The sequence below is a fragment of the Haliaeetus albicilla genome, chromosome 15 (genome assembly GCF_947461875.1).
Source record: "Haliaeetus albicilla chromosome 15, bHalAlb1.1, whole genome shotgun sequence".
Taxonomy (NCBI): Eukaryota; Metazoa; Chordata; class Aves; order Accipitriformes; family Accipitridae; genus Haliaeetus; species Haliaeetus albicilla.
In genome coordinates, this window is record NC_091497.1 from 32,176,093 (window position 1) to 32,199,377 (window position 23,285).

General features: G+C 46.8%; 2 protein-coding genes and 2 non-coding genes across 5 annotated transcripts in view; 1 reads left to right on the forward strand and 3 right to left on the reverse strand.

The window, feature by feature from the left end:
* GTF2F2 (general transcription factor IIF subunit 2) overlaps positions 1 to 6,934 on the forward strand; it is a 90,426-nt gene extending 83,492 nt beyond the window's left edge. For both annotated transcript variants that reach the window (XM_069802674.1, XM_069802675.1), the window contains one exon: positions 6,039 to 6,934. In XM_069802674.1, the coding sequence (XP_069658775.1) occupies positions 6,039 to 6,158 (120 nt within the window). In that variant the 3' untranslated portion in view covers positions 6,159 to 6,934. The remainder of the gene's footprint in view (positions 1 to 6,038) is intronic.
* Positions 6,935 to 15,942: 9,008 nt separating this feature from the next.
* LOC138689162 (small nucleolar RNA SNORA31) lies at positions 15,943 to 16,078 on the reverse strand. The gene has a single exon (XR_011328013.1). It is a non-coding gene; the product is annotated as a small nucleolar RNA SNORA31 (small nucleolar RNA).
* A 739-nt stretch (positions 16,079 to 16,817) lies between these two features.
* Positions 16,818 to 21,001, reverse strand: TPT1 (tumor protein, translationally-controlled 1). The gene is made up of 6 exons (XM_069802676.1): positions 20,826 to 21,001; positions 20,516 to 20,589; positions 19,916 to 20,106; positions 19,075 to 19,180; positions 18,465 to 18,581; positions 16,818 to 17,047 (listed from the first exon to the last, which is right to left on the reverse strand). The coding sequence occupies exons 1-6, from the start codon at positions 20,851 to 20,853 to the stop codon at positions 17,045 to 17,047; spliced, it is 519 nt and encodes a 172-aa protein (XP_069658777.1). The 5' UTR covers positions 20,854 to 21,001; the 3' UTR covers positions 16,818 to 17,044.
* On the reverse strand, positions 17,113 to 17,242 carry LOC138689161 (small nucleolar RNA SNORA31). Its single transcript, XR_011328012.1, has one exon. It is a non-coding gene; the product is annotated as a small nucleolar RNA SNORA31 (small nucleolar RNA).
* Positions 21,002 to 23,285: the final 2,284 nt, after the last annotated feature.

Here is a 23,285-nt window from a genome sequence, read left to right on the forward strand (position 1 = left end):
AGAACTGTGTAGGATACCAAGCATTGCAGTGAGTATGCTTTTTCTTGACAGAGGTGGTTTAAGTAACCTAAATGGTCTCTTTCTTATTTAGGTTTGCTTTAATACTAGAAACCAAATTCTGTAATGCTCTGCTGTCTCCCATGCTACTCCTGTCCTCACTGAAGTAACAGCCTAGTTCTGTTGCTGTCGGCAGCAGAGAGCTTTTGTGAGTGATCAGTCCTTCCTCCAGTTTCTGAACTTTACCTTGGCATAGCAACAGGGGTTACTCTTTTTCTGTGGGTCTAGAAAATTGTGTTTCATGGAATTAGTATTAAATGCACGCATTACCCACTTTAGGAGCTCGGGCATCGTGTCAACACCCCCAAAATCACTTGATTTCCTTTACAAATAGAATAATTTTTAGACTAAGAGTTTAGGGGTTTGATATTTAGGATTTATTTTGATTTTTTTTTAAACACTGTTACGATACACAAGCAAGAAAAGCATGAAGACGTGTGCTTATGTGATGATTTTGTTATCCTGCAGTGTCTGCCAGACCCTTTCTTTATGAACCCTAACTTTCCAGTTCTTTCCCTTCTTCCCGTGTTCAAGCTTTCCCTGAGCAGACCAGGCCAGAGCAGGGGGACGTGAAGTATCTCTGGTGCTTTTGATGTTTTTCACTGCTGACTTCAATATCTATCCTCAACCCAGCTGCAGTTTTCAGAATACTTAAAGGGACTTAATTATGTTTGAGTCTAAATGGAGCAACAATTTCAAAAGTTGTTAGAGCTAAGGCAGAAGAAGGAACAGTGACAGCTGGACTATGGAAAAAATTATTCCTCTGTAAGAGGGGAAAAAATGAAGATGCTTACTAGTTTTGCTCACTTCACATTTAGAATTAAGTGGATCTGTATCAGAGGATTTGTATAAGGTGCACAATCTGTTTGGTTAAGTAGCTGCACAAAGACGTTACCCAGTTCAAATGCACGTAGGTTCACGGTGTTCTAGTACCTTGGAAGAAACTAGTTGGATAATGTATTTGTGTCCTCTGTTCCATTCATCTAATGAGTCAACTCCTTATCTGTGTGGCAGAGAAAGTGTCTAGATCATGGGAGCTGAGGAGGAGGAAGGAATAGGAAGAAGATATGGAGGGAGTGGCAAGCAAATTTTAAGTTGTTTTATTTTTTTTGTAAGACATAGGTGTGACAGTCACTATCTCAACCACTTTGAAATAAGTAGGTGCAGATTTATCCTTTCTAGCATGACTTCAGCTAGAAATAGTCACCCACAACTCCCACTTAGGCCATGGGAGAGCAAAAGTTTTCTTCCTCCTGTGATGTGATTTAACTCTTGAATGTACCTGTCTCTCTGCATCAGCTCAAAGGAGCCTGGAAAAGCTGTGCTTCTGACACAAGTTTCTTCATTAAGCACCAAAAGTTGGGCAAGATTAATCCAATTTTTGTCTTAGTCGCTGCCCTAAGGATTAGATGTATAGGCTAGTTATTAGATTAGATGTATAGAGCAAAACACCTCACATGAATACATTTTTTACATTTGTGATGAATTTCTATGCCTGTCTATATACCTCTGCTGTCACCGTATGCTCCTCAATGTATTCTGCCTGTAGCATAGCAGATCTGTGCTGTGTACTTTCACCTCATCAAATCTAGCCTTTTTTTTTTCAACTGTTGTAGTAAAATAGATACGTTAAAGGGAAATTGTAGACTAATTTGACCTAACATCACATGTTATTTGAGCTATATCTTTGCATCTGTTTATTTGAGTCTCTCTACTGATGGCTAAAAGTCCCATAGGGCTCCTGAGATTCATCAAACCATTAAACCCTCTTCCCCTGAATGGGCTCTGCAGTCTCAGTTTCGAGCTGTGTGGGACAGTTAGGGTTTTCGTGTTCATTCCCAGCCGGGGTTTCGCCGTAGGTGTTGGTGCCCATCCAGCTTCCTCAGACCTGGATATCCTGAGAAAATAAATGACCGAAATCCTCTTCCTGGTGCCTTTCTTCATTCACTGGCTAGCCAGTATGGCAATAAATCCAAAACTATCTTTCAGTACATCATCTACCCGTCATCTAAAGCTATCCTAATTTCCCATCTGGATTCCCATTAAAAACTTCTGTAGGGAGTTGCTAACGGCATCCATTTCCATTTAAAAATACTTTCCCTTGGTTCCTGCTGCTCAGGCAGTGTTCGCTCCGTGTGTGAGCATCCCTGGTGCTGCAGACTTCAACCTCTGGTGTGCAACTTTTGGGTTTTTTCTGCAAATCAAGTATCTGTTCCTAATGCCCACTGTGACTTTATTGTTCACAGAGCAGCTATACCTGACAAAAAAAATCTAAAATGCCAACAGGTGAATAGGCATGCTTTCCCCATGCTGTACAGAGGTTGGCTGCTAATTAATCTCTGCTGAGTGTTCACTGCTTTCTTTTCTGTCATAGTGTCTAAGATTGTCTGGGTATGTAATTTCCCTTCTGAGTTTCTAAATGTTGAGGTTATTTTCAGACGCGAGGAAAAAAAAGCTGCTGCGGCTGCTCTCTCCTCAGCTCCCATTAAAATGAAGTTCTAGGTGCTTACATCATGGGCTAATAATATTTAAAACACATTTGTCTAAGGGAATCAACATCTTCATTAGTGAAGTAACAAATAAATAAGGGTATTTTTCTTATGTAATGGTAAATTTAAAGTAAACTCTTGCTACAGAATATGTTGCATGTTACAGGGGAAGTTGCTGCCATCTTTATTTTGCAATCATGAAATCACAAAGCAAGTCTACTTTGAATGCAAACTACTGTTATATTAGGGAAATCTGGTTTTATTTGTTTTTCTTTTTAATGAAAAATAACAATTTGCAGTAGTAGGCAAACCTGTTGCCACCTACTCAGATGTAAGTATCGAGCGCTCCCTGAAAATATTGCAGTAATTCTAGATTTGGACTTAATGGCTGAGAACATAATACGCTTTTTATGTGAGCGATCAAATATTTATGAAGAATGGAACCAGTATGGAACCAGTGGTCTAATATGAACTGTATTTTTTCAAAATGGGGTAGACTGCTTGCAGGTTTTTCTTTTGTTTCAGCTTAAGTATCCTAAGTGGGGGCTTTTTTCTTCCCTCAAAGTTTCAGAAGGATTTTCAGAGCTTGGAACTTAACTCCTGTCTCAGAAACTTTTATCCCATAATTCTATAATAACATTTCACTTTTTATGGAAAAAATCACGAGGGAAGGTGTAACAGAGCAGAGGATGCCTTAAATGTACAAACAGATTACCTACAGATTAGCTTCTGTGTTAGACTTACGTGTATATAAACATATTGAATCCCTTTCTGAGAAGAAATTGTGGGATCCCCATTAGTGCTCACCAGGCCCTGAAATTCAGTATTTGGCATCACTGGAGGAGGTGGGAGGTTTCTTCTGATGATATAGTATCAGACCGAGTAGTACGCTTCAAGATGTATAGGCCAACTCGGCACAGCGCAGACGCGGGTAGAGCGTCCTGGTTTCTGGAAGGAGAAGTGATCCTGCAGGAAAAATCATAACGTCCCCTGAACGCATCTCATCAAGCCACTTGAACTCAAATACAGTACAGTGCAGCCGGCTTATCCCTGATTTGTGATGGTCTAAAAGCTCCAACAGTTCGGCATTGTATGTGCACGCAGAGTGATTTTTTGGGGTTAACGCTGTCAGCTGCCCTCCCCAAAATCACTGCTGCTTGTTTCTCCCCGGCAGCAGAGGTGGCAAATAGGAGTATGTTGCAAATCCTCAGCTGCTGCAGTTTGCCATCCCAGCTTGAAGTGCCCTTACTTGTGGCACAGACGTTACCTCGCTATTCAGTTTGGGTTGGTTTTATTTCATTTTGTTATGCTGTTGAATCAAAACTGTTGGAACTTTTGCCCAGAGATAAGCAGAGCTGCCTGGGGAATTGGGTCTGAAAACGAGTTGAAATTAAAATTAACCTTCGTTTACCTGAGTGGGTGGTTTGGAGGCATGAGCAAGTAGCAAGGGGCGAGAACTGCCTCGTGCAAAATGTCAACCCAAAGAGCCGCAGAGCCCGCAGCCGCGGGGGTTTTGTTCTGCCTGAGCCCTGTGCCTTCCTTGCGCCTGGTGACCTGGCTTCCCCGACACAGACTACGTCTCTGAGCCTGGGAACCGCACAGAGATGTACTTCGGGGGACTCGGTGCGATTATTTTCTTTTTTTTTCCAATTCTTATTAATCTGGCCGTGTGGTCTAGAGCAGAATTTGACCTTGAATCTGAGTGTTCTTTCCACCCACTCTGCCATCTTTTGAAGTGCCTGTCAGGGACATTACTGAAAGCTACCTTGCGTGCGTGCACAAGGATTGCAAACAAGGCAGTGGATATGCAGGTACCCACGTCTACACGTACGCGTGTAGAAATTGCTTTTTCACCTGTTTTTATCACCTTTTAAAAAAGGCATTGCACAACAGCGGCGTTGTCGTACGAAACCGTTCGCACGCTAATTGCTGTTGTAGCGAGTAGGTTTGTCTTGGGTACCTGACTCTCAAATAATGACAGCATCTCTGCAATAGATGGGATGTGGAAAAGTGTGCTGAGAGACGTATATTGATCTCCTGCTGCCACCTGCTGGGGTTTGCATCGGGCACCCTCAAAAACCGAAGAGCCATCGCCGCTGTGCAAAATGTACCCCCTGCTCCCCACGCACGGCTCCTGCCTGCAGCAGCTTTGGTCGAAGACGAGACCCCAAGAAACTAGTTTGTATACGCAGTGTATAGTCACCTTTCTTACTTGTTGGACAAAGTGGTCTTTTAAACACCCCTCGTTGCTTGGAGAGAGGTTTTTAAGAACCACTTTGCTACGTGAGTCCAAATGAAGTATTGTTGTTAGCGTGGGATCTGGATTTTTTTGCTTTGTAAATTCTTGATGCGTACCTGGAGAGAAACAATCAGTTTCTCTAAAAGAGACTTTTTTTACTGACTGAGAAGATAGTTTTTATTTATTTCCTAACTTTTCCTTTTAGCAGAAAAATGGGAGGAGTGTAAGGAAGAGACCGGACAATCGGCCTTTCTTTTTTTCCTACGTCATCAACAAATATTTGCTTTTTTTATGAGTTGGAGTATGTTGATATTTTCACTTAGTGGAACTGTAGGTACAGAAAATACAAGGGTTCCAGTAACTCCAGTTCAATATAGGCACTCAAAGAGGATTAAATCGCTCAAACTAAAGCAATTACAAATTTAATGTGGGGATTCTTAAACCGTGGTCTGCGGTTGCCATGGCAATCCCCTCAAGTCGGTCCTGATTAATATTTAAACAAACAAGCAGGCAAATGGCTCTTTGAAAAATGAAACAAATTACTGGTGCTTATTGTAAAGAGCAGAGGAGGGTGATATTAGTGAGCTGTCTTGTGTCAAAGGTTATACCACTGGTATCATAGCTTTGCTTGGGTTTTTTTTTATTTCTCTTCCTAGCCTTAATATTTTAATGTATTAGAAAATTCTCTGGCACCTACTCAGCTCTTCTCTAAAAACGAGGCTGTGATAAAATGCTTAAAGCTTTGCAAAATGGCATGAAAACCAACAGCTCGGGGCTTTGATGGGGTCTGAATAAGACAAGGAGTTTCAAGATAATCCCAGCCTAAGCCAGACGAAAAGCCAAGACCTTTTAGTTTAGGTGGAGAAATTCCAACAGGAGGAAGATGCGTGCGATGACACCCTCGTGGAGCTTCGTTTCGGCAGCCTGTGGAGCATCCCTCTAGCTAGTACCTGCCTCTCCGCACCCCGGGACTGCCTGGGAGCCGTCACCCCTGGGGCTTGGGTGCTCCCTGCTGCATCCCTGGGGCTTGTGCCAGGCGTTAGATCCGGGCTGCTCTCAGACCTCTTGGTGCCTGGGGGTTGAAGACCGTCACAGAGTCATTACGGCACAAATCGGTGCCGATGGGCCAGCCTTGCTGTCCACCGCGTCGTTTTCGTGAAGCGAGTAGATGTGATTGAGCAGATCGCGCGACATCGTATAGGAGTTGTGGCAATCGACCGCGTGCATAATTTGAATTTTTTGTTTCCTTTCAGATATACTTGAAAGAAATTCTAAGAGAAATAGGCATCTACAACGTGAAGGGGACCCACAAAAACACATGGGAGCTGAAGCCAGAATACCGGCACTACCAAGGAGAAGATAAGAGCGATTAACAAAAGCGTTTACAAAGAGAGAATTAGATTGATTGCACTGAGGGAACCGTGGTGGGTTTACAGACAGGACTGAGCACAGCGCAATTTTCTGCAAGGTTCAAATTAAATTAAAGCAGCAGATAGTTTGTAATTTTCCGTAGCTTCATTTTTTTTCCAAGGAATATTTCTTGTACGTTTCTATAAGTGTTTTGTCTTTTGACAGGAAAAATATTTATAGATGAAACTTGTATTAGATTTATCTTTATTAGAAATCTTTTGAGTTCTGATCTTAGTTTTTCTTGATAGCTTTGTGGCTTTTCCAGGCCTCGATGACTCTGAAGGAAAATGTGTCCTAGAGGAACCCGTAACTTGGTGGTCTTGCACTCCAGTAGAACCGGGTTAATACCCTCACTTCTGCTGGGATCTGTCAGGGCTTCGTCTGGAAGGCTGCAAAGGTGCACAACGCTTTGTGCAGTGTTTGGGTGGAACAGACATGATGCTTCTTTTGGGATCAGGCTTTAGGAAAAACAGCCATAACCGCGGTGCTCATCACAGTCCTTAGGCTCCATGGGAACAAATCAAGACAGTTAAAAACCCCTAAAGCAAAGGCTGTTTGATATGCAGGTCAGTGGGAAGACCACAATCCCCTCCAGGTGATTACTGAGAAAAAAAATGAAATGTCTGTCTATTAGGTACATCAAGGAATAGATTTATCTTTTGTTTGTTTTTTATGATGTTACCTATGTTTCATGTTTAAGCATATCAATAAAACCATTATTTTAATTTTTACCACACAATGTTCTACATTATTGACTGACCACATGTTGTGATTTAGGTAGCATAGGTATGAAGTTTTTTTTTTCAAACCGTGTTTTTATTGCTGGCTTTGCCACTGGGTTTCCATGTGTTTTGGGGAAGATTCCTTAATGTATCCGTGTCTCTGTTCCCCCATTTTTGGAATACACATTGCAAGAGTTGTCTGTTCAGCATCCTTTTTGTGGGGGAGCAGGGAGGGAGATGGGACAGGACTATTTAATTATATTCTCAAAGCTTTTCTGTTAAAAAAAGAGCAAAGAAAGCAGAGTGGAAAAAACTCATTAGCATACCTGTAAATGAAGCAGACGGTGAGATTTTATAGCACAACTTTCACATTCCCTCAGGTCCTTCAGATGTGTGCATCACTTCTGCACATAGTAATAAAATAATTGGTCTGTGTGAAAAGCAAACATTCCATTATTCATCCACTTGGAAGCAATGAAAGATTCGGAGGGGGGGTCAAATGCCTTCGGAGGTTTGTAAAACAACTCTGACCCCTTACGCGTAAGTCACACATTTTAATTTTGCTCAATTCATTTTTCCCAGAATTGTTTGTGTAAGTATCTCGCTAGAGATACGCTTCCTGCTGGTGCTCAGCTTTCCCTGGCCTGAAGTGTCCAGTTCCTAGGAGGTGGACTACTGAGGCTTTTGGAAAAGCAAATCACGTTCCAGGGAAGCGTGTGTGCTTTCATAAATACCACCGTTGACTCTCATCTCCTCGGGCTCTCTGAGCAGGACCCAGCTTGCTGACAGCTGCAGGAGATATCTGAGGATGCTGAGAGGAACCCAGGAAATCAGCTTTCGTGTCTTGCTACGGTACATTTTGTGCTCCCCAGCAATAGCCAGAGCCTGCACACATTGCCGTCCTCCTCACGCTGTTCGAGTCCTGCAGAGACTTGCGTTCTTATGTGCGTGGGATGAAAACTCTTGCTTTTCATGAGCTGGGCTCCTCTGCTGTGTTCATGTCCTATTTGAGCAGCTAAGGTACCTAGAAAGTCTAGGTCAGCTTCTCCCTTGTGTTGCTCCTCATGTGGTCTTCTCAAACCATGCAGGACAATGCCGTGCAATCCTGATTTAGTAGTGTTGTAATTCAGTGCCACAAGTAAAAATGGCTGTGCCATTTCAAAGGGGAAATTGTTACCTTTAGTGGGATCCCCAGCAGGATTAGCTTAGGAGGAAGGTATTTTGGATCTGCTTGTATTTTTGGTTTCATGTGAGTATACTGCTTCCCAATTTGTCTTCAGTTGAGAGGGACATAATCAGTCAGCATGAAAAGCTAGATCTAAGAAGGTATGTTACTGATCTGCAGAGTGCCTTTGGAGAGGGTAAATAGGCTCTACTTAGGAGCAATGCAAAGTGTACCGAGCACACCATTTTTTCTGGGGTTTATGTTTTTTACAAAAAAACCTGATCTTAATGGGCATCATTAAAAACATGGAGAGTGCCAGAAGTAAACGAGCAGTGGAGTTTTCAACCAACGAGCAATCGAAAGGTTGAGGAAAGCCAAGGTGCCCTGGTTCACTTGCAGCCTTCTCTGGAGTAGCACCAGTTTTCAAGGTAAAATGGGGAATGGGACAGTGAGGAAACTCCATTTCAAAAAATGGAACTAAGAAACGGAACTAGGAAACACTATGCCAGGATAAACTAAGAAAAGATACCAAGTGGACCCTCCAGAAGCCAGGCAGCTCGTGAAGCACTTTTTTTAATCTGCTTCCTGCATGATTTTAAAGGCTTTCTAGCTTGTTAGGGTGCAACTGGAATTTCAGCCCCCAAAGCAGCCACAAAATCCATGTGGCGTGAGAGAAGGGGACAACGAGCCCACAGAGATGCTGACCTAGGGGATGAAAGCTGCTGTCCTGTGCCAACACCAGGACCTGTGCCATGGATTCAAGGACTCTGCTGGCTCCTGCCGGGTGGGAGCACGAGGTAAAGACGGAGACGGAGTTGTTAGCTGCCGTCGGCAGGTCATCATCCAGCCTGCAGCCAAGCCATGGGGTCTTGCAGCACAGACTGCCCTAGACACAGACGCGGCAGGGTTAGACACACTGCCGTGGGCCCCGTATTCTCCCTTCTGCAGTAGCTGAAGGCACTGTGAGACCGGTCAAACTGCATGTGAGGCTGCGATAATGATTTAGCATTCGGGGCAACCTCATTTGGATCCGGCACGTAATAACCAGCAAAAACTCTCCAGCTCTGCTCCGCTTGTTCTGCAGGGGGACCTTAGGCAAGTGCTGTTAGCAGGATTGCCATCTGCCGAAAGAGAGGAGGAGGAGGCTTGTAGGCGTTCCAAGTCTGATTCCCCGGCCCCCGCATTCGGATTAATTTAAACTCTGAACTCTCAGCAGTGATGAACACTGATTCCCTGCTGGTCTTCCCATGTGCTGCCGTCTCTGCTCGCTGCTCAACTCTGCTTGTGCAGATGTTCTCGAATGTAAGCGGTCGAAACATTGATCCACGAGCAAGTCCCATAGGCACAAGCAGACGTATCAATGTGCTAAATGCCATTAAATGAGATTAAAAGCGTATCTATGCTCTAGCATTATTTCTCCCAAATGACCAGTTCTTTGAATCATCAGAACATTCATACTCAGGAAGGCCAGGTGGTACCAGCACGGACCTGAGCCAACGCAAGGCGGCAGCGATGAGACATCCCCACGCCAGTGGGCTGGGAGCGGGTGAGAAGGTGGGTGCCTGGAGGCTCCCACTGCTGCGTGGAGGAGCGGAGGCTGGATTTGAACCCAGCATGGGACAGGCTGGTCCCAGCACTGCCGTGCTCCGCTCCCGGCCAGCTCACGGCTCTAAGGAAAAAGACATGGAGGTGCTGGAGCGTGTCTGGAGAACAGTATCAAAGCTGGTGAAGGGTCTAGAGCACAAGTCTTATGAGGAGCGGCTGATGGAACTGGGGTTGTTTAGCCTGGAGAAAAGGAGGCTGAGGGGAGACCTTATCGCTCTCTACAACTACCTGAAAGGAGGGTGTAGTGAGTTTTGTGCTGGTCTCTTCTGTCCAGTAACAAGCAATAGCACAAGGGGAAATGGCCTCAAGTTGCATCAGGGAAGTTTAGATTGGATATTAAGGAAAAATTTCTTTACTGAAAGGGTTGTCAGGCATTGGAACAGGCTGCCCAGGGAGGTGGTTGAGTCACCATCCCTGGAGGTGTTCAAAAACCATGTAGACATGGCACTTTAGGACATGGTTTAATGGGCATGGTGGTGTTGGGTTGACGGTTGGACTTGATGATCTTGGAGATCTTTTCCAAACTTAATGACTCTAAGTCTTCCCAGGGGCCAGGAAGAACTTCCCAGCTGAGTCCCAGTTGGACTCGATGATCCTCATGGGTCCCTTCCAACTCGAGATATTCTATGATTCTAAACATCTGCCTGCCTCCGCTGCTGCCTGCCTCCTCGCCGCCCTGCCTGGAGGCTGCCAGTGGGACAGGCAGGACTGCCAGAGGCATGGGAACAGAAAGCACCACGTGTGAATATTGGCTGCGGGCCGGCAGAAAGTTACGTGGCTACGAGGCCTCTGCTGCTGACACCGCGTCTTTGACACAGAGCTCGGAGTGGGACCGCAGCTCACTAGCTGCTGTGATCCCAGTGGATGCTCCCTAAATGTCGTCCGAGCTTTGAGTCAGCTACGTATCGTCTTCACCAGCTGCTTGGAGTTGGCTCCAGCCGAACGTACCTCCTGCGTGTGTCAGCTATGCCCACCCACATTCACGTGTCCCTGTCACCAGGATGGCATTTTCATTAGTCACTGGATTTATTGACTCCTAACAAATCATTTTTCTCGCTAACGCGCTATCGGAGCAGACCATTGCTCCAGGCTCACCTGGAGGATAGTTCTGCTTCTTGGGCTTTTCAAAGAGCTGTGGCTGGGTACAACCTGCCCCGTGTCTCATACCGGTGGCAGGACCGAAGGACTCTCTCTTGGCCCTTCTAACCAAGACTCTGTCTGGCTACCAGGCTGTGGGGTCAGCCTTTCTTGGGGAGTGTTTAATTATTTGCACAATGATGACGAACTCCAACGGGAAAGATGAAAAAAATGCCCTTTCCAGAAAAGCTCAGCACCCAGTGCTGCAGCAGGCATCTTAAGGTTCACAACTCTTGTCTGGCTGAAGGTCAAACTCTTCCACCTTCAGCTCTCTCATCAAACTCAAAAAATTTTTCAGTTCATTGCATTTTGGAATAAGGAATCGATAAATACTTTTGGATGGGAAACAAAGGGGCACCTGTAAACCAGAGGGGTCAATGAACGCAGGTGCCATTGAGCAACGCTTCAGCTCACCGCACCCAGGGCTTGTGTGATGAGCGAGACTCGAGCACCAGCAGCTCAACTTCCAGCAACCCTGTTCTCCTGCCCAGCTCGGCAAACCTCACTGCAAGGAGCTGCTTGGTACCGGTCTTAGGAGTACCTCAGCCAAAATGCCTTCCTTGGAGAAGTGCAGCCACGTGAGAGGGGTGTTACACAGGGGTTTGGGCTTTTGCAGCCAGTATGTTTGCAATTACAGGGAAATAAATAGAAGGGAGAAGCTCCAGTAGTGGGGTTTCAGTCTTGAAAGGAGGAGAACAATTGTTTCTTTTTCCCTCTACTCCATTAACTAGTTTTACCTCTGGAGCCTGTTCTTGGAAGTGGGATTTCCATGGGGACCTGAAGACCTCCGGCAGACGGGGAAGGCTTTCAGACAGATAACCAAGTACCGAGCACCAGGGGAACAGGCAAGGGCAAAGAATTGATTAAAAGCCATGAAGGAAACAATGGAGAGTCCTTCCTCAGCCACCTGGGCCTGTGCCTGCACCCATCCAGCTGCCCCCACCAGTCTGTGGTGGGAGAGCTGATAACACTGGGGGAGGGAAATGAGACCAACCTTCCCTGGGCTTCACACATCTAATTCAAGGTCTTTCTTTTTCTTCCAGAGAGGCTCACATAAAACCCAGCACGGATTCCTGAAAAGCCTCCCTCTATCACCCGGCCAAGCCCAGCCTTGGGAAGACCCTATTTAAACTCCAGTGATGGGAGATGCTGCAAGCACCGAGGGCTGCATCTGCGCAGGGTCCACCAGCCCGAGCACCCCGAGATTCTCCTCCTGTGCATCCTTCCCAAAGCTGCCCGACCCGCAGTGAGCAAGCTGGCCGTGAACACAAAACCCTTCTACTTGCGGGCAGCTGCTATCTTGCCCGTTCAGCTTAAAAATCAAGTGGGTTTATGGGGGTCAAAGCACTCTTCGCCCCACCACCCCAGGTGAACCGGACAGCACAGACTGCCAGGAGGTGATTGCCAAAGCTGATGGGTGAAGGGCTGCACCGAGCCCCTTAAACGCCTTTTTGTGGGCAGCTTGACCAAGCGCCAGCAGCTGCAGGCACTTTTATGGCTGCAGCCCACAGAGCCCTTGAGCCAGACTATTCCAGTAGCAGCAGTGGGGTTTTGCGAGCCGGGAGGGAGCATCCAGCTTTACATGGCCTTTTCTCGACTACTCTATTACAAAGAATTTGGGAAGCTAATCCTTAAATCCATTCCGAACATCTAATTTTTTGGACGATCCCTATAAAAATCAAACACCTGCATTGCTTTGGCAGGGCTGCCGGCATGCCCGCACCTTGCCGAGGATGGGAGGGAATGGGGCCGCTCTCCGAAATGCCAGCCCTGCTTCCTCCCACCGCTGCTGGTCGCTCCCAGGATATCGGGAGGGCTGCAGAGAAATGATTGCTCAGCATTTTTCTCACTGCGTTCAGCCGCTGCCTCGTTGTCAAGGTTGGTATCACACACCAAAATAGTCTAAAAAGGCCTCCTAGGGTGTTTGGCTCCATTCTGCCAGAAGTGGAAGGTGATGAATGCAGCTCTAATGGCTCAAAACCACCCAGCAGCTACACACATCCTCAACAACATCCTGCTGCCCTCCTGTAGAACACACTTCCAGGGTCACCAGCATTTGCTGGCACCCAAAAAAAGCTTCCCAAGCCCTGGCCACAGCCACTTGGCTGTGATCTTTGCACAACAGTTTCCAGCTGCAGCTTCAACCAAAAGGCAGCCAAGGCCCAGGGACCACAAACCAGCACGGTTGTGCTCCTGGCAATGGATTTTGGGCTGTTTATAGCAAAGACTTTCAGGCTTGGCTAGTTGTTTTTTTTCCTCTCCTCCCGAAACATTTATCTCTTGAGCTAAACAAACATGGTGTTTAACTGCTGCTCTCCCGCTGTGGGCTAGCGCTGACATGGAGATTTACTTGCTGGCTGGTGCAGGGTAAAACATCCCAGTTTACAACAGCCGCATCCCAGGGAAGCAGCTGCAGAGCTGAAGCGCAGCCAGAGGTCCGTGGGAGCGGAGGGAGGCATCTTACCTGCTCCAAGCCAGCAGCAGCATGCAAGAAAAGAGAGGTATCTTGATGCAGATACTATTACTGTTTAATAAAAACATCATCCCTAGACAGCTGTCACTGAAAACACTGCCAGGACTGCAGCAGGCCAGCCTGAGCCAGCTCAACAGAGACTTGCTAAGGGAAGGAAGCAAGTTGCAGCTTTTTTTAATTATTTTTTTTTCTACAGCTTATTTGAAAAATTATCTAATTTTACTTCTCTGACAACAACCATGTCCTAAGCTTACAGTAAATACCTCCTGGCCTTGAGCTAAACCAAGCGGAAAAAAAACCCCAAACCAGAACAAACCCAACTCTGTTCCCTACATCATTCATTTTCCTTTTGCTCTGGCATCCACCTGGGCTCTGGCATCCACCCCCTGCCCACACTGAGTGGGCAAAGCCAAGGGATGGAGCTGGGCTGGCTCAGCTGGGTACCCAAGAGGGGGCAATAGGGGTATCCAGCTCTCTCTGGCCCCACCAGCACCCCTCCCAGCACCCATCTGGGGCAGCAAAACTGTGAGACAAAGGGGAAGAGCAGTGGGGTGGGACGGTGAAAGGCCAAGGGGACAGTGGGACACGTGCCCAACACAGTAGCTGCTTCTTCCAGCCCCAAGACATCACTCCCTTAACCACAAAAGTAAGAAAACTAAAAAGGGAGGTTTTTTCCCCTCTTTATAAGCAATCAGCTTCCTTCCCCTGCCAGCAGCTGGCTCATGGCCAGTGCAAGGAGCCACCTCCTGGCCCTGTGCCGGCAGAGGAAAGGTTTCTGCCCAGCCGCTTAACCCACTCCGTGAGGCTCAGGAGGAAAAGCTATTTGGATCCTTCCCAGCTCCACAGCCCTTCCAGCCACAGAAAATGTCTTTCCAGGAATGCGAGATACAAGCCTGATAAGCACATTTTAAAACAAGATGGGGAGAGGTTTTAAAACTGTCCTTCAGTTCAGGCTGTGTTTAAGCAGCACCAGGATTATTTGTTATGATGGGGGATTTTTATCAATTTAGCAACTCCAAAGCTGTAGCATTACAGTAGTATAAAGCCTTGCCTTCTCAAATCACTTCAGCTTTGCAGACCCAGAAAACAGCTGCTTGAAATGACGAGGGGCCAGAAGAGGAGGAATTGGGTTACAAGGAAGTACTCTGACTTCATTTCCAACTCGGAGTTGCATCACGGACTGCTGACAAGTCCATTTACCAGCCACACGCCTCCCACTTCACAGTATGTGGCAACTCCAAGGCAAGGAGCTGGATCCCAACTTTCCCTCGCCCTGCCTCCGCTGCCAGCAGCTACCACAGCAGCTCGGCTGAGACTGCTGCTTGTCACTGCCGCGGTCCTTCCCTGCCATCAAGTGGGGTTTAACCTCTCCTCCCCGGTGCCTGGACACCAGAGAGCGGCAAGACTTGCCCCTTTTCCCCGAGAAACTGAAGGCAGCAATACATTTTTGGGAAGCATGGCACAGCCAGCAGTGAAACCCCTTCTCTTGCAGCTGGCTGGAGACAAACAGAACAAAATCCTGCATCTCAAGAGCCTTTGAACTGACACTTTCCTACAACAGGCTGAAGGGAGACTTCCCATCAGAGGCTCTGCCATGCAGAAAAGCATAAGAGATGGAGAGGAGCACGTAACCCACTAGTTAAGCATGTTTGCACACACCAATTAAGTATCCCAATTAGCCTGGAGTACAGACAGGATGGCACGCAATTTGCGATAAGCCATCCAACCCAACAGCAAGGCGTAACTCGCCAAGCAGCCAGGCAGGGGGGAGAAGAGCTGTTTTCACTCCCACATACCAGCTCCCCTCAGTTTTAAACACTTTTGAGTCACTGGAGGTGGCAGCCAGCGGTATTAGAGGCTGCATGGGCATACAAGCACTGCCCTGCCCACACTAACCTTACTCCACCGCTAAGCAAAATGTCTCAAGCTAAGCAAGTGCTTACTCTCCTCTTCCTTTAAGGCTCCCTGTTTTTAACAAAGATGCAACAGAAAGGGTAAGAAAACATCCTCACCTAGCCCCGTTAAACAAATGCTCTGCAAGGAAAGCCAGAGTTGGGTCACAGTGATTTTATTTAGGCTTTGAACCTGCTTCCCTGCCTTTCAGCCCCATTGGGTGAAGGCAGAGGAGCACTGATTTACATTGCTCAGATTACACCAAAATTGTACCTCAGCCAGAAGCACAGCTAGCCCAAGACCCTTTCTTGGGAAAGCTAAAAAAAAAAAAAACGCTATGTAAATGAAGTTCCCATAGAACAAAAATAAGGTGTGTTTAAACCAGACAGGAACCTCCGAGATAACTAGGGCACACTCCACCCCCACCTCTGCAGACACTCTCTCCCTCCTCCCAGCCTGCTGCCGCATCCATCTCAGTCCTCCAGCACCAGGGACCAAAAACTGACACAAGACAGCAAAAATGCTAACAAAATTCTGACATGGAAGCCTGAGGCCTCACAGATCAACAGCTGGCAAGAGTGGGTCACGCCCTCCCCTTTCAGGCACCTTAACCTCCTGTACCTCTGCCATCACTGCAGTAAGAAGCATTAATGATTTACAGTCCAAGGCAACAACCCTGGTCTGGCACACACCTCCGTGTTGTCAGCAGTGACATAAACCCCTTCAGCCCCAGCCGGGGCTCTGCGAAGGTGTTTTGTGTTCCTTTATTCAATCCAGACTGCCACAAGGTCAGACAGGTAGAAAGCGCAAGGAACCCATTACTGTTGCATCTCAGCAAGAACCAGAGAAGCAACAGCTGTTTGCTCCAGGTCTGTCAAACAGATGCATTTCCTAACAGGCAACACAGCAGGAACATTTAAGTTATAAAGGCTCAGGTAAGGCTCAAGCCCAGACATGCACCTGCCTTGTGGTAAGCCTAGGACAGGGCTAGGCCATTCTGACATTTCTCTCCCCAAGAAGTACAGAAAACTCCAAAATCCTGCAGCTTGACAGAGTTCTAGTTAGTCTGCTCCTAAACAGCTGTCAAATACAAAGGAGGTAGTACCACAGCTGGCCTGTGTTGGAAAACCTAGGAATTTTACCCTCTCCCCACAATGTTCCCAGTACCTGGGCTCAGAGAGTGCTGGTGTTAAGACTCCTGCTCCATCCATCCTCCTACCTTGATCCTGAAGTCATACTACAACTGAGGACAGACTCAAGTGTCCTTGTCTGACAAAGAAGCTCAGCTTGAACAGCACACATTCCATTCTGGGTTTGGTTTTGTTTTTTAATTAATTTTGGTATCTCTTCCAGAGGCAAGTCTCTGTGCAAGCATGAAAGATGAAGGTGGTCCACTCCATTACGATGACATTTCTTGGGCTTTGCCTTATTGACCTCAGCCTGCTCTCGCACTCCAATGCCGCAGGTAGAAACCGCGTGAAGTCTGTCTGGAGACAGTCAAGTTGTGGTGCGCTAGGACCAGGCCATACTAGTGACAGTACCAGATCCTTGGACAAACACCTTGCTGCAACCTCTCCTGCAAGTCACCTTAAGAAACACACTATAGACCAAAAGGCATCACCTGGAATGGGTTTAAATGAGTTTTATTTTAGACAACCTACATGACAGATGTTTGGTTTTTTCTTTTTTTAAAACAATGCCTTCACTCCAAATCAGGGTCAAAATAAGTGAATAAAGCTCAAGATGACATCAGTCCAGTTGTTAGACATTGCCGATTCCTGGTGTTGTGCCAATGAAGAAGAAACAGCAGCCAGCTATGAAGACAAGTGATCCAAAACCATACTGTTTGATTTGTTACTGAAACAAGAGTAGCAAGTGTTAGTTCAAGGTCATGACAGTCACGCTAAGTTTCTACAACTTATTTGTGTATTCCCTAATTCAATCTGAGCTGCCACAGTCAGGCAGGCAGAAAGCGCAAGGAAGTTATTTTTGCATCTTAGTGCAAACCAGAGAGCAATAGGAAGAGTGCTCATGGTCTATCAGAGGATGCTGATCATTTTTATAATCGTACAGAGCAACTGGCATCAGCTGCTGAGCAAGCCAGGCAAGATACTCATTCACACCCTTTTTGCTTGACACACCAAGTTCCAGAGTTCCCCTCAAGTAAGAGCACATCCTAAACAAGTACTAAAGCTTACAATGTACATGCTATCTCTTGCAACAGCTGTACCAAGAAGCTGGAACAGTTTTTTGCCCACTGGAACACCCTGCCACAATTCTTTTACTCCATCTTGAAGCAAATGGAGTTACACATCCAAAAGGTCTGTCCAAGTAGGGGAGATGCACACAAGCTTCTGCTCCGAGGAGGCACGTTCCAGGTGACCACCTGTTCTAGGGCCCAGGACACACAGGAGGCGGTGTGCCTGTTTTGGCCAATAAAAGTATTCCTTTAGTTGGGCCACTGCTCTGCTCTAGAAGTTGGTTCATCTTTACATGACTTTCATACCAGCAAGCCTGCAAGAGGCTTTACAGATAAATTTAGCTGGCTATAAACAGGCTTCGTAAGTCTACAATGACTGGGCAAAGCAATCGGTGATCCCACACTGCTAGTCTGCAGTGAATTCCACGGCTCCCTGAATAAGCCAAAAAATGCAAGTGTTGGGGTCCAAATACTGTTTCATTGCAGCTACATTCCAAGATAGAGTAGTTAAAGATAAAGCAGACCACAGGAGCTGTCTGAGCTCAGGCAGTTGGAGATTCCAGATAGAATAAGGTTAAGCACTCGGCCAAGTATTACCATGTTCCCAAATTTAGGGCAATATTTAAACAGACAGTTCTCACATAACAAAGTAAGGGCATCACACTAAGTGAAAGAAGATGGAACCTGACCATGTAAGGTACTTCAGAATTAACCCCCACAAGAGGGATCCAGAGCAAAAGTGCTCCATTTCCAAGGACACTATCTTTCATCTAATAGTTTAAAACCATTACCAATTACACACATCTCTCCAAGGCAATTCTTTCTGCATTTCTCAGCCATTAAGTCACCATGAATCACTGCAGTGAAACTATGTCCCCTTTGAATAGTGTACAAGGGAAGCTTCACCCACTTTATGTAACACGAAGCAGCAATTAGGCTGTACTTACATGAACTTTAAGTTTTTAAACTGGCAGCTACTGTTCAACTTTAAGAGGGATATGACAGAACAAGTGATGCATTGAAAGAGCTAATCACGTAGTTAGGCGCATTCATCCAATTCAGGTCAGTACTTACACATTTCTCGATTTCTAAGCCGTCCTTAAAGAAAATCATATACGGGGTCACACCATCCTCACGGAAATCCAGGAGAGCCACCATACCATCTGGATTCATGTTCTCTCCTACAAAGAACTTCAGAGAAATGTGTTACTGAGACATTTAATGAGCTATTACCAGGAGAAAGTGCCTTTTTATACAAACAAGCTGTAACATCTCCAAGTTCAGTTTAAAAGCCCCCCTGACCAGCTGCAGGACTTTGCTTTCTGCAGCTTGTCCATTTCAGTACCATGTAACTTCACCACACTGCTATGAACAGCAGAGTAAGACACAGCAGCAGTCAAAGTGATCCATCTTTCAAGTCTTTAACTCCACAGTTCCTAAATGGTGGCAAGTACAAATGTAGCTAACTACAAGCATGGCAAGCTGAAATGACATCCCCAAACACCTAAGTCTTTTGCTATTTCTCCTCCCTGACTCTCAGAGCCCCTAATACTCTTAAAGAAGGGCAAGTTAGGTGTCCTCAGAACAGGAGCCCTCAAAACTCTCAACAAGCTGGTTCATCTGCTGAACGAATCACAGCTTGCATCACTGCAATACTGCTATAAGGAAACATAAGTGTCATTACCTGGTAGTTTTTGAAGTTAGCAAGGATGTGTTTGATTTGTTCTGCAGCCCCTGTCATGAAAGGCTTTACTCTCTCTGGCTTGTGTTCCTCAAGTCTGGCTTTGATTCTGGAAGGTAAAAAAAAGCTCTGAAAACATATTCTAGCTTATGTAACTTCACTGTGCAGCATCACACCATAACAGAAAGAGTTACTAGCAGTCAAACTGTTTGATTTTGCTGCCCCTCCCCCTCTCCCTCTCAAAGCCCCCCACTTTTAACTTATTTTTGCTAGTGCATTAGCAGAACAGTGTCTGCCACTCCTATCAAGCTCATTTTACTTGTAGGCTATCGGTAGACAAGAATTAGCAAGCCATTTTCACAGCACCAAGAGCACCATCAGTATCACGAAGTGTTTGCTTCCACCTTTAATACTAACCCACTGAACCATGAGTAGCAGAAACTACACCCTGAATTAGCAAAAAGTTCCATTCACACATACTATTTTTGGACATTTAAACTGTCAAGTTAGAAAAGCTTCAGGAAGCTTTTCTTCGCTACCTCACTCCCTTCCACATTAATGTTTGGCACAGACAAATCCAAAAGAAAACAGCAAGGTTACAAATAATATCCAAAGCATGTGATCAGGTCCTCTGCCCCAGCCAAGATAAACTTAGATATTCCAGTATCAATTCTTTAGACTTCCAGTTTTGCCAAGCATTAAGACATTACTGCAGTTCACAGCCAGATTGGCACCTGTACCAGAACTAACACCTACAAGGAATAAAGTTCAACGCTGTTTTTAAAATCTCAGCAGCCTAAAAATTTTGCAATCCCATTTGAAGAAAAAGCTTATCAACACTTACGCTTTCATGTAGTCCTTGATGTACTTCTTGTAGGATTCTTTTGTAAAGCTGGTTTCCTGAAGGTGGTGGTTTATTACTATATCAACACCAGTTATGACCGTGGCTTCTGTTCCATCTCCCTCAGGACCTTCAGCAGAGGCATTGCCACCAATTAGAGAGTCATCAATTTGACCCTCTGTCCTGGTGACCATCTAGATTTAGAGACATCAAAAAACTTAACGGCTCTGCAAAAATCTTAACGCTACCGCTCTTACACATCTATGACCTGACGGCAGGGCATGACTTCAGAGCCACAGTTAAGCGCAAGGAACCCGACTGCAGCCTGAGCACAGATTTCTTAAGCCAGACTCCTCTCCCGGTGCCCGACCGAAGCTTCGTTACACCGCCGGTGCTCTACTCCGGCCTGGCTGTCCCGTGCCCTCTCACGCCTGACAGCGGCCAGCCCTACCCTGGCCCCAGGCACCAGGCCGTGGTGAATCTGCCCCTCTCGGACCTCCAGCAACGAAGCCAACCCCCGAATCCTACCTCCACGCAGCAACCGGGCCCCGAGTCCCCCCCCATCCCTCCCTCTCCCTCCCCGGGAGCGGGCGGGTCACTCACCTTCCCCTCCACTTCCAGGCACAGGCCGTTCGCCACTTCCCGGATCTTGTAGATGTCGGAAAACATCTCGTCCTCTGTGAGGAAGAAGGGCAGGGGGGACACACACAAGACACACAGGTCAGCCTCCGACCTCCGCCTCCCCGGGCCGGCCCTCAGCCGCCTTCCCCTCAGCCGCCCGTACCGCACATGCGCGGCAGCACCAGGCCCAGCGGCCGGGCGCAGGCCGCGGCCAAGCGCTTTCCCCCCCCCCTCGACCGACTAAACCACCGAGCGCCCGTCTTCTCCCCCTCCCCGCGCCGCCAATCCTTACGGCTGATGCAGTCCCGGTAGATGATCATGGCGGCGGGAAGGGAAAGGGGGGGGAAAGAAGGGTGTTTTGTGGTGATTTAGCGGCGGCCGCGGGTCTCTGCGCAGCGACCCGAGAGCTGGGCGGGAGCGAGGCGGAAAGGGCCGAGTCAGCGCCTGCCGGGTGCTCATATAGCGGGCACGTCGCGGCGCGTCATCGCGCATGCGCGCCCGCCCGCCGCGCGGCGCCCTCGCGCGGCCGTTTGGGCGGGAAGGCGGTCCCGCCCAAACGGCCGCGCGAGGGCGCCGCGCGAGCCGCCCTCCCCTCACAGAGCCGGCGAAGCCAGCGACCCTCTTTCCCCTCAGCCGAGGAGGGTAGAGCGGGGTGTAATCTTTAGCTCTGCCACAAGCTTGAGGGTTTTTTTTTTTCCTTTTTGTGAGGAGAAACGCTCCCAGGCTTTCCCAGGCGCCCCCAGGGTGCCGCTGTGTCACTCGCTCCGTTGACAGCCTGGCAAACAAGCCTGTTATCCGCTGCCTTCTCACCTCCGAGGTGTCTCGCTATGGTCTCCCATCGTCTGTAGTGACTCCGGCAACGTGGGCTGTGTTCGCTCGCTCGCTGTGGAGCTCCTGGCGCCTCGGAAGGGCCACGGCGTGTATTCGCTGTCCCGAGCGCTGTGCCTCCTCCAAATACATGCTGGTGTTTTTTTAATGGACAAATAATTAAGAAGCTGTTAGACTCTTCCTGTTACTACTCCCGCAGATAAATCGAGTTCAGGACGTTCAGAGGCACCGCTTCTGTGCTTGTGAAAGGACCCGTTGGGGCAGGTATATCTTTGCTGTTTTTCCACAGATAAGTGAGATGAAAGCCCAGCAGTTGGGGTCGAGATGAAAGGCAGAAGGACAGTAATACCTAGGCCTCTTTTTTCCCCCCTTGCACGTACTTTTCTGCAGCAGCCTGCCACAGTTGAAATAAATGCAGACCTTCCTTGAACCCTGATTCTTAGGGGACATTGACAAAATACCTTCAAAGGACATCATGGGACCTAAAATGCTTAATGCTGCTAACGATCCCAGACTTGACAGAGACACCAGGGCACAGGGTACAAGTCCCTCTTCCTCACCCTCCTCAAGCAGTAAATTACTCTTTGCTTTCTTTGTGTGTGCCAGAGGAGCTCACCTTTTATCTCCTCCTCCCCTGCTATCCCTTCCTTTGCTCCAGATATCAGTGCCCCTTTTTTTTTTGTAGATGGTCTAGCTGCTTACGTAATCCAATTAAATTTATAAGTCGTTCTCTGCTGTTCTTCACCTTCAAGACTGCTGGTGCTGTTTCAGACCTGAAGAAGGGGCTTCTGCCCAAAAGCTTATCTGTTTTTGTCTCAGTGGCAGCTGGCCTGATAAAAGATAGCCCCTCTTTTTTACAAACCACAGTAGAAAAAGAGCAACTTACATCTTTAGCAGTGGGTTGAGTGACAGGGGAACATTTGGCTCCCTCTCCGTAGTGTAATATGCAGCTAAAAACATGCAGTTAGTAGGTGTGCTTCAATTTGGTTTTATTTTGAAGAGTTTGTTCTAGAAAAAAAGAATATTTCTGTAGTGGTATTGAAACCTCTTACAAATTCAGCGGTTGACTCAATTTACTGGAGCCAGGGTGGAAAACCTTCGGCACAACTGCTAAAGTAGGTGGACCTTCAGGTTGCTTTGCCTGTAGGTCTATATTCAGAGTTGCAGCTGTGAAATGGGAGATATTATTTAAAAGTGCATCAGTTAAATAGGTCAAGGCTCCTGTGCGAATACCAGTTTGATGTGGAGTTAAGCTAAATCAATATCAATTTGAAAAAGCTTTAAATGAGACTAGGAGTGTTGACATGACTGGGTTTTGCATCCATGTAACTTGAGTTGCTTTTAAAACTGATTTAAACTCAGACAACCCTGAATAAATCCCAGGACTAAGTTACTGATATTTTAATTGGTGTAGACTTTGCAAGAATCACTTCACTGAGGTACCAGTGCTGAAAATGTCCTGTGATGCCATATAAATAGATAATTCTGTCACGTGCTGATACTTTGTGATGAACTAGATTCGAAAATGCATTTTTATATATTCTTTTTTATTTTATTTTATTTTTTTTTCTCCCCAGAAACCAGCATCGTTTGAAGAAAACCTTGGTGTTCCTCACCTGCTTTCTGTGCAGGCAGCCCCTTCAAGCACCTCTTGCATCCAGCGAGAATAGGTATTTTGTTAATACCTTCCAGAGTGGTAGGTTAAAAAGGTGGTCCCTCCACAGCAGGGTCTTTGTAGGTGCTGACTGACAGCTAAAAATGATATGACAGGTTTTCCTGACAGTGTACCTCATCTTTGGAGACGTGTAAATCCCCAAGGACTGATGGAAGTCCTGCGGTTTTGTAGATGAGGCTTTTAATATCATTTGAGGAGGATTTTCTAGGCAGGTGTCTGCAGAGTCTCACAAGAAGCTTTTCTCATGGA